Raw genomic sequence first — 16,111 nt, forward strand, 5'->3', positions numbered from 1 at the left:
TACAGCTGTTAGAATAACTTTTTTAAAAGACTTGTTACATTGAAATATCTGCTCACTTCAAGAGTAATTCATTCTGAGGCTTCTGCTGCCCTTTCCCTTTTGGGGAACCATGTGAGTGGGAGGGCGAGGCGGTAGCATTTCCTCAGTTGACATCGTGAAACAGAAGTGTCACAGTATAACTGGACTTTTTCTTTGGTTCCTAGTGAGTTTGGAATTGCTTATGTCATTCTTTATTTTTAAGGAGTAACATCTTAAACATCATCCAAGCTACATCTTAGATCCTTGAAATTATAAGACAAAATGACTAAGGAAGAGGGCATCCAAATATAACATACTCACCACAATAGCTATCATTAGCAATTAATAGGGGAGGTACCATGGCCATGGAGTAATTTAGTAAATTACTAGTCTCAAATGCAAGAAAATGCATTCCCCACCCCCTCTTCGCTACTCTCCCTCTTTGGAAGGTTTTCGAACTTATCATAGTCTGGGCCAAACTAGAAAAAGAAATATTATGTGTTGAACTTATGGTTTGGTTTTCCCTTATAGATGGGAGAAAATTCCCCCAAATAAGTAAAATGCAGAATATCTTAATACAGTATCCACTTTTGTAACTTAAATTGCTCTTTCTTTCCCACAAAATTAAGTGCAATGGAGCAGAAGTTCTGTGTTTGTCACCAATCCTTTATTGAAACTGGTAACTTACACACTTTATAATAGAACAACAAAAATAATGTTCAATATATACAGCCTTTGCAATGGACTATTTGACTATACACAAGGCAGAGTGATAACACAGTCTAATCTTCATAATAATTTGTGCACAGAAAGACACCCAACAGTCAACATGTGAACATTACAGTGAAATGACATCACAAGTCCAGTGAAAATTCAGCCTAATACAAAATGTACTATCTATTGCAAATGACATCTCTAAATGCCCAGAGCTTGTTCAGTAGTAATTTTACCCAGAGTCCGAAGCAGAGATTTGGTGTGTGGCTATAAGTCTTTTAAGTGAGACCACCTCTGCAGACAAGTTGGCTATCCCCTGCTTCAAAAACAAATTCTCTGGGTCAGAGACTTTGTAACCATTGTCTTTCACTTCGACCACTCCAGTTTTGTAACTATTCTGAGTTTTGCCATTAAGTTCTTTTTGATGCCAGTGTTCGGATTTGAGAGACCAATCTTGAATGTTAGTCACTTGCACTGAAAAGGGAGTGAGAGAAGAATGTACCAGATTGGGGGCATTATGCTTCTCAAGTTCGAAATGTCTCTTAGACGTCATGTCAACAGGCGAAGAAAGTTTTTGTGTGCCATCAAATTCGTGATCGAAGGCTTCCACTTTTACCTGCATGGCTTTGGCTTTAATCCGAAGCTTGTGTGGCAAGGCAGAGGAGTTCACTTCTGGAACCTTAACCACTGTGGCGTGGACACGCTGAAGTTCGACGGGAGAGTGGATTGGGCCCTTGGGAACCTGCTGCTCGTCTTCTCCATCGGATGACTTTCCTACTGCACCTTCATCGGTTTCTGATGTCCTTGGAGAGTTACTGGAGGATCGGTTGACCTGCAGCAGAGGGGGAGAGTGTGAGTAGCCAGGAAAAGAACTCCCCATATAGTTCTGATACACGGCCGCTCGGTAGGCGCCCGGGTCATCTCTGGGCTCCCTGGCATAGCTCTCCAGTTCCATCGGCTCTTGCTTGATGACCTGGAACTTGCTTTCTGGGCTTCTGCAGCCACTCTGCCCAGGGCCCTCCTGCGAATGTTCTAGCGAAGACACTTCCGAAACATCAGACAGAGAGCTCTGTGGAGAGTGCTTGATGACAGAAATGCAACTGCTGGCCACCATTGAGGGCTCGTGCTCATCCACAAAGGCGCTCACGGTGGATTTGGAAGTCTGGTAGTCTTGAAAATACACAGCTGTAGAGTTACTGAGCTTCTGAATCTCCTGGGCATAGGCTGTCGAGCTAATTAAACCAAACTTTAATTTTAGGGAAAGCAGTTCAGCTTTTAAAGTGGCGTTTTCTTCTCCCAGTGCAATGAGTTTGTTCTCCAAAACCAGGTCATTCAGTCGACGCTTCTCCCGAGACCTCTTGGCAGCTTCGTTATTTTTCCGCCTCTTTTCCCAATACATGGCATCCTTCTTCTCGTCGGGAATGAATTCCCGTTTCCTCCGACATGCTGAAGATTTGTTTTTCCCCACACTTCCTTCATTGAGAAGGAGCTCTTCCCCGGTCGTCAAGTCTTCGGAGACTTCGGATAAGGCAGAATTAAGCACCATCATCTTGTCCACGCTGCTACCAGCATCAAGAGATGCCTGCTCCTTCTTGATGCTCTGCATTTTTCTCAGCTGCATCAGAAACAACCTTAACCTATATATGCGGTGCAGGAGAAGAAGTTATTTCCTCAGTATTCTCAAATGCTTTAAAAACTGCGGTTTAAAATCCATCAATATTCTTCTTCTTTTTGTTCTACCGTCCAGGATAAAGCTCTTGGGCTCCTCTCACTGAACGGAGTAGGGGTCTTCTAGGTTACCTGCAATACATGAAGAAAAACAGTTATCCATTTGGTAAATATTTATTACCAATTATGTACAAGAAAGTACACGAAGCATTGAGGGTTGATATTTCTGCCCTTCAAAGAGTTTACAATCTTGCAAAGAAAATAAGTACCCAAATACCTATACGGCAAAGTTGTAAAGGACAAGTCCACAGTGAGACCTGTGGTCCAGGACAGTGAGAGAAAAAAACACATCTGCCCCAGGGAAAAACAGAGGAAGACTGTGTTTCAGGAGAAAAAATGGTGGGGTGGGGCATGTGGGGGGGATAGGACATTACAGGAAGGAAATGACAGATCGCCTCTGGTTGGTAAGTTTTTAAATAGTACTTGCATCTTGTGGGGCTTCTGAATACTTTTAGATAGCACTTATATCACTGCCAAGCAAACAAGCTCACCTCAGAAAAGGAACTTTTCCAAGTAAACCCCTTTAATGTCAGTAAACAAATTCTGTAATTACATGGAATCAAATATAAATGGAGCTAAATTTTTATCGCCACAAAAATAAAAATAAAAGCCACACAAACAACTGAGTTGTAGTTGTTTAATCTCTTATATGGCTGATGTCACGGTCATTCTGCCAAGTGACTCAGCACACCTGAAAAGGACTCTTTTCAATAAAGCCATCTCTTTTGACGCATTTGTGCTATGAGGTTAGAAATGTTCTTTGTTTTCTGGTTCCTTCAAATTGATTTATCATTCACTTAAGATTGAAGCATCCACAGTGCTTTTTTTGGTCCTGACAATTCTGTCGTAATAGATTTCATTGATAAAGTAGCTTCAGACTAAAATAAACGCTTATTATTCAAAGGGATTTTTTTTTTTAAAGTACATTGCCTTCTTGAAACTTAAAATTATTTTAAACCAAGAGAATGTAATTATGGAAAGAATTTCTTTCCATTTTACTAATTAGTTTCAAACAAAATATAAGAACTCAAAAATAGAACCATCAACTAGCTTCCTTTTCCACTGATGACATATTTATAATCTGAACTTGGCCTGACAGGAGATAATAAATCCATATTAAGTTCCAATAACAATCTTCTCGTGGTCATTTTGGATCTGTCTTCCTGGACAGGGCTTCTCTGCTTAATTTTCCAGTAGGTAATACTTTCATAAAGGAGATATGGTAAGACAACTGTTCATTCGGCACTATCTGTATATGGCACTCTTCCTGCCCTATTAAAAAAGATTTAATGTTTTTGTTTTATGTCTCTCTTTCTTTCTTGTGCATAGTTTTATAATGACTAATGACGTTTAATTTTATCAGCTGGAAAAGACTGCCAGCTTCCTGTGTCTTTTCCAGAAGAAATAGAAGGAATGATGTAATAATTTCAGGATCGTCAAGAATAAGATTTAATGCCATGTTTCTGTCCATCAAATTGAGCCAATAGAAACAGTGAGTTGCAACTTAGCAAAACTTGTGATTACAAATACCGAGCTTCCGTTTGTTTTTGAAAATATAGCTTTAATGGGAAATGAAGGCAATGAGTCTGCCACAGCAGGCCGTGATGGTGTAGAAAGGGGAGCTTCCTAGTTATCACTTAGTAAACAACACTGCTTCCTATATTTCAAGTTAGGTTTCTTGTTCTGATATGAAAACCCCTTTTCCCTCAATATACTGAATGGATTCTTCCCTCCTGTCAAGAATTTGTATTCCCTAATTCAGTTAAGTCTTCCCCCCTGAAATCAAATGAATGTTGAAGCAGAGTAAAAATTCCAGTTCCAGGAAGATAATTACATTGAACTTTTCCAAGATGGTTTTTAAATCTCCACTGTATCCCCAGATACTACTGTTTTTTAAAACATTATGCAGTTCCTTGCACACTATTATTCTGAGTATTTTCTCCACTTGAGACTCTTTCTCTTCCATGCATTTTTTAATTTGTCCCTTCCTTGGAAAAAAAAAATTACATTCCTTTTACATTTCACCTCACCTATGAGTTTTTACAGTTATGCTTTTGAAATGCCCCACCATTCTGTGTTAGTTACTCTTCCTAAACTTTTCATTCTTTCATCATTTCATATCGTTTCATCATTTCAAACCTACATTGAGTGAGTTGGGACTCTTTTCAATCTCCTGGTCCAAAGAATCGCACTGAGCCCAGTGTGAGTGAGGGCGGGCAGGCAGCCCTTGCCACACTGCATAGAGAAAATAACACTACTTCCATTTAACAAAAATATCCCACTTGTCCTAAAATCTCTTAACCCATTTCTTCTGGGTGTCTAAGTACTGTATGTCCACTTTGTCATCTCTACGACTTTGTTGGTACATTCAAAACCTGCAGAAAAATCTCATTTCTTTTCAGTTAATCTTCTTCCTATTTGAATTTCACTATTTGTACTAGAATCTGGATTCTTCCTACATCTGCACATATTAACTGCCTCTATGATTCCACCAGCAAATCACCCCATAACGACATTAGGATATTTTCTGTAATATTATTTATCAAATAACCTTGCAGTGTTGAAAAGAGTTTATCAGCAGTGCGAGAAACTGTAGAGAGAGGTGCTGATTTTGTACAATGTGTATCTTCCTACATGTTTGTTTTGTATGTCCAACTAGACTGCAAATTAGTTCAGGGTGCAAATTAATATATTTGTATCCTAGCAACAAACTGAACCTATTAGGTGCTCAACATCTGATTGACAGTCACTCATTTACCTTATGTAAGAGAGCTTTGTGCCAAAAACACTTTGTTGATACATTCTTTTAAATCTGATATTACATAAATTCTAAAAAAGATATTTAACTTAGTAACAGAGAGCTTCTCTTATTCATTACTTGATTTATTCAACACATATGGAGCACATACTATATACCTGGCACTGAGCAAGAGTGGGGGCACATAAAGAGGGAAGGAAGAATCAAACTCCCAAGAGTCAAGGGACCCCTTAGTCTTTGGTGGGAGACAGGCTTGTGAATACAGCGCTCATCCAGGGGTGTGCTAGGAGCACCGCCAACATGGGGGGTTGGTGCACATATCACATTGTTTCTAGCCGCACTGCTTTTTTCTTTGTATGGTGATAATAAAAACAATTATAACAGGTGCCATTTACTCAACACTGACTATGCAACAGGCACTGTGAGCCTGGCCTGTCATTATTTCACTGCCCTCATAATAACCACTTTCAGATGAGAAAACTAAGGCTCAGAGAAGTTAAGCAACTTGCCCAGTGTCACACAGCTAGTTAAGCGGCACAGCTAAGATTCCAGGACAGCCCTGACCCCAATCCAATTCCTCTAACAGCACCCATTCCTGTACTCCCAGAGGGTTGTTCTGGTGTGTATCCCTGCAATGCATCTCATTTACATACAGTTCCTTTCTGTGTTACTCTCATTTCTGGGTAATATATCCCCATTTACTAAGTGAACTTTGGGGGCAGTAAAGCACTATTAGATGCTGCCAGAACTTCTTTAAGACAACAAAGGTACCATCTGGAACTTTTTTCCGGCTTCCACAGAGTTGTTGTACAGCTTGCAAGTATTTAATGAATTGAGAAAACATTCTAAATTTTCATATCTCTGCTAAAATTTTAATCTCCGGGCAAATCTACATGCTAAAATAATTAGAAGGGAAAAAATTATAGCTATTAGCATTGTCATCTGTGATTTTTTGGTACACAACCAAAATGTATCCATTTTCAACATGGTGGGAGAGGGCAGTTAAAACACAGAGAGACTGAGTGACTTTCCCAAGACCATGCGGCACTAGAGGGCAGAGATGTTGAGGGCAAAGAATCTATTTGCGCCCTTCAACAATAAATTTAAATTAAAGTGAATGGACAGGTGGTTTACAATGCCTTCTAAAGACATCAGTTTTTATGCTCAACTAACTAATGACTTTATTTCAGATTCCAGTGTTCTCCCTTATGATTAATTTAACAGTCATTTCACCTCTGCCTCATGTTTTCAGATCACCACTAACGCTGTGTTACATCAGTCACCACTAGTTTCCTTTCTGGTGAGTAACTGACACTAAATGACAAATCTATGATGCTGGTGTGTTCAGCACGATCAGCTTCATTACACGCATTAGATAATATGGGTGCTTCTCAAAAACACAAATAAAAGGAGAAATTTTAAGAGGAGGAGTCATCACATTCTAATGACATATTTTCCCACACCTAACTCGGATGTACCATTGCTAATTAATGCTTTTTCGTAGTACATCACACTATTTCTACAGGCAGGAGTTATGTTTCATAAACCCAGATTTTAAAGTCTATTTAAGTCAGATGACCTAAATATTGTTTTTAATTAAGCTAAATTTGGTTTAGAAAATTCTCTAAAAGAATAAAGCTTTACAACACAAATTCTAGCCCAAATTTCTTTTTGAGGAGGGACCTTATGACTTATGTTTACAATGACAGACCTGTATCTTCCCTGGCTGCCAACACATCTCTCAGAGAAATCTTGGTGGACAATTCAAACTTGTTACAAAACAAGAAGAGGAGAAACATTTTGTTTCAAGCATCTAAAATCTTACTAATAGCTTAGACGCTAAAATCTATGAGAAAAATTCGTTATTATCTCTTTAAAGAGATTGCAAATTGCTTCTATTTTATACTTTGATTTTAACATTCTGTCAATACAAGATGAAATACTATTTGATGTGCCCAATGATTTGGAAATATTTTCATAGAACTACCTCATTTTCCCTCTACTCTCTGAAGGTACTGTTTACACCCTCAGAGGTATAGTATAGATACCATTAAAGAAAAAAATTCTTTTATGTTAAACTACAAACCATCTCTCTACTAAGAGGCAGTTGCTCATTTTTGAGATAAGTGCCATTTTAGTGAAAAAATAAAGTTAATGAATCAATTCACAGCTCTTTAAACTAGTAATACTAGCAAATGCTAACCTACATTTTCTTCCTGTGGGTAAAATCCATGACATGATTGTTTCAATGAAATGCTTTACTTCTTTTCATGTATGAAAATAAAATCTAGGGGGGAGTGGGGGATGAAAAAACTAAGGAAACATTGAAGTTGCATGAGGATTTTCTAATCAGGCTGAAAAATAAAATGCTTTTTAAATTAAGAAAACTATGTTAAACCTCTTTAAGTGCCAGTGAAGTGCCTCCCATTAATAATACAATTCTGTATCTAGTAACACAGACTCTGAAGTCAGAGAGAAATGTATAGTTGATCAAGCTATGAACACACACATAAACAGACTTTCACACTTTGCCAAAATCTATCCTATCATAGCAACAAACTGGCCTACTTTTTCTATTTGGGTACTCTGCAAATGAATGTGTCAAAACCAGAGCAAGTTTATGATAAATGAAAATATTTCAAGTTTCTTGCCCTTTCATCCTCAACAAAGGACTACTTGAAAATTAGATTTAAACTTAATAAATATGATGACAACACTGCATTTTATTATAGCATTGATATAATTTAAGGGATTGAAATATGAAATAGTATGACCTGACTTTTTAAATTATTATTATTTTATTTATGTATTTATGTATTTATGTATTTATTTATTTATTTATTCTTATTTTTGGCTGTGTTGGGTCTTCGTTTCTGTGCGAAGGCTTTCTCTAGTTGCGGCAAGCGGGGGCCACTCTTCATCGCGGCACGCGGGCCTCTCACTGTCGTGGCCTCTCTTGTTGCGGAGCACAGGCTCCAGACGCGTAGGCTCAGTAGTTGTGGCTCACGGGCCTAGTTGCTCCGCGGTATGTGGGATCCTCCCAGACCAGGGCTCGAGCCCGTGTCCCCTGCACTGGCAGGCAGATTCTCAACCACTGCGCCACCAGGGAAGCCCCGACCTGACGTTCTTTTATAAAAAGAGGCTACTGTTTGTAATCTAACTCTCAATGAAAATATTCTGAAGACTGCTCAGGGCAAATGCATAGATGCTAACACATCCAAACAACTTCAAGGCTTGAGGGAGGGGAACTGGGAGGATGGGGGTGATGAAATACTAATGCCTTACGAAAAATTCTGCATTCACTTCAAAATGGGGACCATTTGTTTTCTTGAAAGTTTCAAAAAGATAATTTATCAGTCTAGCAACTAATTTGAAATCTTAAGGGACATGGGTAATTATGAAGTTACCCAGTTATAGGAAATTCTGCAACAGGTAAGTAATACCAGACTACATGCAACATGGGATAATGATGGGAAAAATGGGGTGCATGCAGAGTTGGTTGAGGAAATGGTATGGTAGGGCAAGGTTTTGAATGTCCCTAATTATACTGAAGAATCATTCCAATTTTCCTCAGCTTGACTTTTTAATTTCTTGTTCACTTTCCTTCCCAGTGAGCAGACGATTACAAATGTCATTTATTATGTGCCTCATGAATAGAATAAATTATTTTAAATGTTTATTTTTAGTGTTTATTTGAAGGCTACTTAACTCCAGCTTTAGATCCCTAGAAAGTTAATTAATAAAAGACACCATGTTCTGATAACTAAAAGGCTTATAAACATCATTCTGCTTCCAATGAAAATGAGTCCTCAAAGCACAGATTATTATGAAAGGCATCTAGTAAATCCCTACTAAACTTTCTTACCATAAAAACAAGCTAGCATACTCTAATTAAAACCATATGAGAAACAGTAATTTTTTAACTACAACAAAGGTATTTGTAATGAAATTTGAGAGATAATTGGGGGGGGGGGTGGCAATACAAGCTCATTTTGAAACTGGAAAACTCTTATGTAATGTCTGTGATCAAAGGTCAATGTCTTTCGACATTCTTATACAAGTCCAATCTGGATAAAAATCAACTCAAATATAATTTAGAAAAATAACAGGATATCAAACAATGTGTTAACCCTGTGAAATACAGGCATACCTTACAAAAACAAGAAATGAATATTAAAGGAAACTTCAATTACATTGTTTCTGTCATATTTTGAACTGAATCCCAAGTGTGCTCTCATTCCTTAATACAAATTAAAAATAAACAACTTTGAACAGCATCAATGCCATCTGGATTACAATGGAAATAATGAAGTATGTGTGATTTTACTAGGGTAAAAATAAAGCCTCGGCAATATGACTGCACCTTTTCCATTCCATGCTGCAATCACATTCACGTCTCAGAACGGACTCTATGGACCAAAGCAAGGTCAACTAGAAATATCCACTCAGCTGGTGAGTCAGGCACATTGCTCAACATGGGAAAGGGCCTGAACAAAGGGTTTTAATTTTCAGCTTGTTGCATCATAGTGATGTTATAATTGCACTTCGCAAAGATAAGTCTTTAACACAGAAAAGGAAATTGTTTCAAAAACTCCAGTGAGCTTGCACTCACACTCAGGGAAGGGACAGAGACAGAGGGTCACCCCACCCCCCCCAATCCCCTTTTCAGGCTCCTGGCCTGGGCTGCTAATCAATTTCTCTTGGCCTCCACTTCCTCATGTCTAAAATGGGGACGATAATAGAACAGTCAACACAGTGCCTGGCACGGGCAGGGTACATGTTTAGCAAATATTAGCTCTTCATCTCATTTCTGAAGAATGAGCAGCATCAAGGAAACAATGATGATGATTAGTTCTAGGCCTAATTTTTGCCTCTCGTAATTCTTAGTGAAGCACTGCCCTATGTTGCAAGTGTAAGGGTAAACCAAACGAAATTTACTTCTGTGTTAGTCAAAAGGGCCAACCATCAGCAGTTGGGGCATGTCCTACCGTTTTAACCATACAGGCTGCACACACTCCCTCCCAACATAGCTCATCTGTGAGGTCTAACCAGCCTCTGATCTCAGACTAGATTTTTAGATGCAGAGATTATCCAGGACCAGGAAAACCATCACAGAGAGGTAAAGGGAACTGAAAAAAGGCAGCTGTTTGGCACTTTTTACACCATTCCTGCTACCATCAACTCACCTCTCCCTGTTCCTTTAAACAGTTCCCCCAAACATTAACCCAATGAATGACTTGGGTAGTCTGAGGTTCTGCAATCCTGTCAGGAATTCCCTTCAAACTAAAATTACCATCAAACGTAATGGCAAATAGTTTTGAGAAAAAAATTAATCATTATTAGAACAAAAAAGTACAGTATTTCAAGAAGAATCTTTTTTTTTAAACATTTTTTTGATGTGGACCATTTTTAAAGTCTTTATTGAATTTGTTACAATGTTGCTTCTGTTTTGTGTTTTGGTTTTTTGGCCCCGAGGCATGTGGGATCTTAGCTCCCTGGCCAGGGATGGAACCTGCACCCCCTGCATTGGAAGGTGAAGTCTTAACCACTGGACTATCACGGAAGTCCCAAGAAGAATCATTAACTATAGGCTTAGTTCAAACTTTATTCCTTATTGCACAGAGACTTACGCAGTGAAAAATGAAGGTGAATACCTTTATTAAAATATGTATATGTATATATATATGTGTGTGTGTGTATATATATATATAGTTCCTGGTCACTTATACAGGAAGCATTTACTGAACTCCCCACAACTGCCCAGCTAAACAGGTTTTATTCCCTCAGTTTACCCTGGAGGCCTATGGAAATCAGGGCAGTGCCCAAGATCACAGGCTGGGGCCTGGGACCCAGCTCTTCTGAGCCCACAGCCTGTGTTCTTATTTAGCACTTCACTGTTTCCTAACTACTGACTGGCCTGAAACTTAAGAGAGAAACCATTAGGGATCGGATGTAGGATTTGATCCCACAGAAGCCAACTTTTCAACAAGCTCTGCGCTGATGCGCTTTCAGAGAACATCTGTGACGCTGCCCTGAATTCACTGCGATTTATTGCATGAGCACAGCCTCAGAAGACTTATTGCCAGGATGAAAGTACTGTAGTCTTATATAGCAGGACAGCGGCATCCACACAAGTGTTTTGATTTTTTAAAATTTTGAACTCGGGGGATTTGAGTTCTCTCTACTCTAGCCTTTGACCACATAAAGGTTCCAAAAAAAAAAAAAACAAAATACATCTACTCGACTGGCTACAGTCAAGATGGGGTTCTCCTCGTCACCACCACCAATACTGGACCACCCCTCCCCCCAATTTTTGTGGTCTGTTGACATCTGGAGGTTTTCTTAGGTCTTTTTCACTTCACGAGAATCAGAAGTCCTCGGCTACGACATACAATGAAGCCTCCCCGAACAAAGGTTCCTGCGGTGCTCAGAAGCTCAGCGCGCAAAAAGCAATAAGGCAGGCCCCTGGAGCTGCGGAGCGGCCTCGCCCTGGGTCCCTCCTGTCCCTCCCGCTCTCCTGGCTCCCCTCCCGCTGCTCCGGCTGCCCTCCCGTCCTCCCCCTCCCTCCTCCTGCCCAAACGAACCCAGAGCGCATCGCACTCTCGGGTCCCCGGCGGTCCCTCCGCGCCCCCCCACCCCGCGCCTCCCCAGGACCCGCCCCCGCCGGGTGGGCGGCGCAGCGGGGCCTTGGCGCCGCCAGGACCCCCGCGCCAGAACAAAGGAATGTGAGGAGGGGGCGAGGAGGAGCAGCACAGGCCGCCTTGCAGCCCCCGTCCAAGCGCCGCCCAAGGGCGCTCCCTGCTGCTAACCGAGGTCCGCGCCCGCCACCCCCACATCGCCCCCAGACCCCAAGGGCCCGCAGGAGGCAGGGGCGGGCCGGGTGGCAAGGGAGCACCCCTGAGGTCGCGATCGGAAGGTGGCGCTACGCGGCCCCCTGCAGGCCCGGGGCTCCCGGCCTGCGCTCCAAAGTAGGTCGGGGTCTGACATTCAGGGCCTGGAGCAATATTAGCTTCTTGGAAAGCGACTTCAATTACTTGGGGTGATAAATTTGTTCCAGAGGTGAATCTCTGTACTACGTCCCCTCCTCTGCCCCCCTCCCACCGAAAAACCGTCCACAACCCTGATTTTTAGTTATTTTAATATTACATTAGGGGAAAACAAATCTGACATACACACACCATCATATACGTATACTCACATACACACTACGTAAGAGTCCAGGGAGAAATTTAAAATCTGGGTACATTATATATTCATATAATCCTCACACGAATAAAACTAGGATAGCCACCAAAAAAATACAATCTACTAACCTATATCTGCTTCCCATAAATCATATCTGGTCTGGAGAAAATAAAAATACGATGTGAAACAAATACTGTGACCCCATTCACTGCTGTTATTTACAAAAGCCAAGACCAGAAGATGACACTCGGCCATCCCCTGCTGTTCTCAGGGAACAGCACTTTCCTAAAGTGTCCTTTAAAAAGATAAATGGGAGTCGGCATCCAGCAAGTCACCGGGCTCTGCGAAATGCCTTCCTAAAAATACAATCTTATCAAAGGTCTCCGAAGGCGTGGAGTTAAAACTACAGCAAATGGCCTTGAACTTGTATTTGCACACAGCCCTGGAGAAAACGCCAGAAATAGCGCTGTGAGGCCACAATTGTTAAAATGTGATAGGGCTAAATTTAGAAGAACGCACATTTCATTTGGGGCAAAAGACACACATTCGGCTGCATGAGCAAACTCAATGCTTACCCAGTTGTCTACTTTCCTGTTTAAAATATCCTTTAAAAAAAAAAAACTGTTACAGTGACATTTTAAAGGCTGAGATCGTCCTACTTTCTTTGTAGCAAGATTATAAAATCACGTAATTAGCTCCCTCTTCCTGTGCTCACTGCCAGCAAATTCGTCCGTTACATAATACAACATTTCCAGGAAACTATTATGTGATCTGTCTTGTGTCTGAAAAAGCAATGACAATAAGGTGAGAAAAAGGGCTGATCGAATGGGATGCATTAAAATTAGGAAGGTGGGGAGGTGAACGTCACAATGGTTCGTCCCAGGTTTAAAGATAATAGCTCAGAACACCTAAGGGACGAGCTCGGGTAGTATCCAAGATCAGAATACAAACCGAGGAATTCTTCCTTTTATGTTTTGTAGGAGTGTTTAAAAATACATCTTTTTTATTTGGGACGTAGTATACAGGTAAGTAACGATCCAATATCCAACGCGGCGCTAAAATTACCAAATCACTGCACACGTACACGCACATTCCCACATCAGCCCGTAATCCTTGCCAATATTTCACTGTGGGCAGATTATGCAATGTATGCAAGTACAAATCCCACAACCTCCCCGAGCGCTGGTAAAACACGCTGACGACAAACAGGGTGGAAAACGTCTGTGCAGACTCAGCCCCGGACACAAACAAACGCAGCGCAGGCATCCTCCGAATGCCGTCACCATTCACGCTACCGACGCTCTTTCTCAACGAGAAAATCAAGACTCTTCCCCATTACTCAGCTCCCCTCCTCTCCGCGCCGCCAGCCCCGCAGAAGGGACGAGAAAGGAAAGAGCGCTGCCCTTCCCCACGAGAAGGCTCAGCCTCGGCTCAGCCTCCCCGGCGCTCTTCTCTATCAAAACATCAATTTTCCTGAAATCAGGAGACATTATGCAACAGCAGAGGGGGGAGCGCAAGCCAGCCCGGACTACGTGCCGGAGCGAGGGCGCTGCAATCAAAGCAGCCACCTTAAGGTGGCGAGTCCCCTCCTGACAAGGCAGCAAAAGTTTATGTAATGAATGCCCCGCGCACACTCGCAGCCGCCAGCCAGCCCCGCGCACAGCCGAACCCCGCGCACAGCCTGGCCCGCGCCCCGCGCCAGCCGGCCGCGCGCCCCGGGAGCGGGCGGGGAGCGGGGCGCCGGGCCCGGGCCGGCGGTGGGCGGAGCGCTTACCGTGTTCCTGCTCTCAGGGCGGCGAGCTGGGGTGGCGGGGAGAAAGAACGGGGGCCGTGAGCGAAGCCGGCGGCGTTCGGGGATCAGGGTCCGGCCGGGCCTCCGGGGCGGCAGGCGGAGGCGAGGGCGCGGCGCGGGAGGCGGGCGGCGCGCCGGGTCCGCGGGCGCCGTGGCCGCGCCGGGAGATGTGTGTTAGTAGGTCAGTTCCGAGCGCGGCGCTACGTCGCCGACCGCCAGCCCGCCGTGACGGGCGGCTCCGGCCCCAATCGCCGAGCCCGCACCCGCCCCCAGCCCGCCGCCAATGGCCGCGGCCAGCGGAGGCAGGCTCTCCGAGGCCCCGCCCTCGTCCCGCCCTCACCCACTCCCCCTCCCAGCAGCGCCACCGGCAGCCCGCGTCCTTTCCCGGCCGTTGCCACCGCCGCCGCCCGAGCGCCAGGACGCCCAGCGCCCGGCGCCCTGCGCCCCGCTCCAGGGTTGCGCAACGGCCGGAGCGGCCGTCTCGACCGGAGCGAGCATGGGGAGGGGCCCGAGACCCCCGCCTCACTGTCCCGCTCCCCTCACCGCCTCCTTCGCCCTCTCGGTCACCGAGGTGCCTCTCTGAGCCCAGCGACCCTCGCTCACTCGCAGAGGCGCGCGTTTCGTCTCCCCGAGCGCGCAGCCGGCCAAGCTACCTGTTGCCGACCGAGTGCCGAGCCGAGGGCCGCAGGCTGCCGCGGCCCGGGCGTGGCAGGGACCTCCGCCTTCCCCCTCCCCTCACACTCCGGGAGGACCCCTCCTCCTTGGGGTAGGCGAGAGGGGAGGCGGGGGCGCTGGCGAACGGCCAGAAGCCGGGGCGAGCAGCAGAGGGGAGAGGGCCGGGCGGCCGTTCCGAGCCCCGCGGTGCTGCGTAGGCAGAGATTACAAAGCCCGGCGCGTCTCCCCTGAGAGCGCGACTGCCCGGAGAGAGGGGGCGGATGGAGGGGAGAAAGCGCAACGCACGAACACCGCCCCCTCCACTATTAGGACGAAGATGATGGCTGCAAAGTTGTTGCGTAAGACGACTGGCAAACCAAGCTGGCTGAGGTCCATCGGCACCCACCCACCTCGTTCCTCGGCCACGCCGAGAGTGGCTGCCCGGGGTGCGGGTCCGCGGGGTTCGCCCAGCTGGTACGCCCGCTGGCATTTGCTGCTGGGGTTTGAGACGGCCGCTCAGGATCTCTTTTCTTAATCTCGAAGCTAGGAGCAAGTCTGTCATTTCTCCCTCTAACTGGATGTGGTTGTCTTCTCCCCCAAATTCCCGGGCTACGTAAGAGACCTAAAGAAATGGGAGAAAGGGCACCTCGCGGCGAGTTAAATCATAGAGCTAAAGACTGTAAAGGCACGTGGCACACACATGGCGCATTTACAGCTAAAGCGGCAGTGCCTGCCTTTGCTAAAGGAGCCATATTCCTGACAGTGACGCACAGACTTGCCCAAACAGAGAATGTGGCAGGTGCAGAAGGACCTCCTGCTCTGCTTGGACTAGGCGGGAGCTGGGCTGAATGCCTTCCATGACTTTCCACTTCTTTTTCCTATGATAAAAATACACTTTTTTAAAAAAGAAAAATTTGAACTAAACACCAAAGTAGAGTGAACACTCCCCTCCCCCAGTTACCATCACCGAAGTACATCATCAATAGAAAATATGCTTGCTAATTTGTCTCTTCTATCTTCCCCATTCTCATATTACAGAATTATAAGTACCCAAAGACTGATGCTTAAACATGCTTATCACGTATCAGGTTTCTGGAAGGCTTCACATTTCAAACTGTTCTCCAAGGACAATGTTGTGGTTCAGAACACACCCATGTTCACAATTCATCTGATAAAGTGTAGATTTATCAACAGGGCTCTGAAAACGTAGACATGCAATATGAGTTTTAGCGTCTTTCCCAAATCCACCTTTCCAGATGCTT

General features: G+C 44.0%; 1 protein-coding gene across 2 annotated transcripts; it reads right to left on the reverse strand.

Moving 5' to 3' along the window:
* Window positions 1-663: 663 nt before the first annotated feature.
* On the reverse strand, window positions 664-14,420 carry NFIL3 (nuclear factor, interleukin 3 regulated). 2 transcript variants are annotated; one of them, XM_036855886.1, is made up of 2 exons: window positions 14,178-14,420; window positions 664-2,532 (listed from the first exon to the last, which is right to left on the reverse strand). In XM_036855886.1, exon 2 carries the CDS (start codon window positions 2,351-2,353, stop codon window positions 965-967), a length of 1,389 nt encoding a protein of 462 aa, XP_036711781.1. In that variant the 5' UTR covers window positions 2,354-2,532; window positions 14,178-14,420; the 3' UTR covers window positions 664-964. The 2 variants fall into 2 exon arrangements, with proteins under 2 accessions (XP_036711781.1, XP_036711780.1); XM_036855885.1 differs by lacking the exon at window positions 14,178-14,420 and adding an exon at window positions 12,532-12,623.
* Between the last annotated feature and the right edge of the window lie 1,691 nt (window positions 14,421-16,111).

This window comes from Balaenoptera musculus, chromosome 6, assembly GCF_009873245.2.
Source record: "Balaenoptera musculus isolate JJ_BM4_2016_0621 chromosome 6, mBalMus1.pri.v3, whole genome shotgun sequence".
NCBI classification, from domain to species: Eukaryota; Metazoa; Chordata; class Mammalia; order Artiodactyla; family Balaenopteridae; genus Balaenoptera; species Balaenoptera musculus.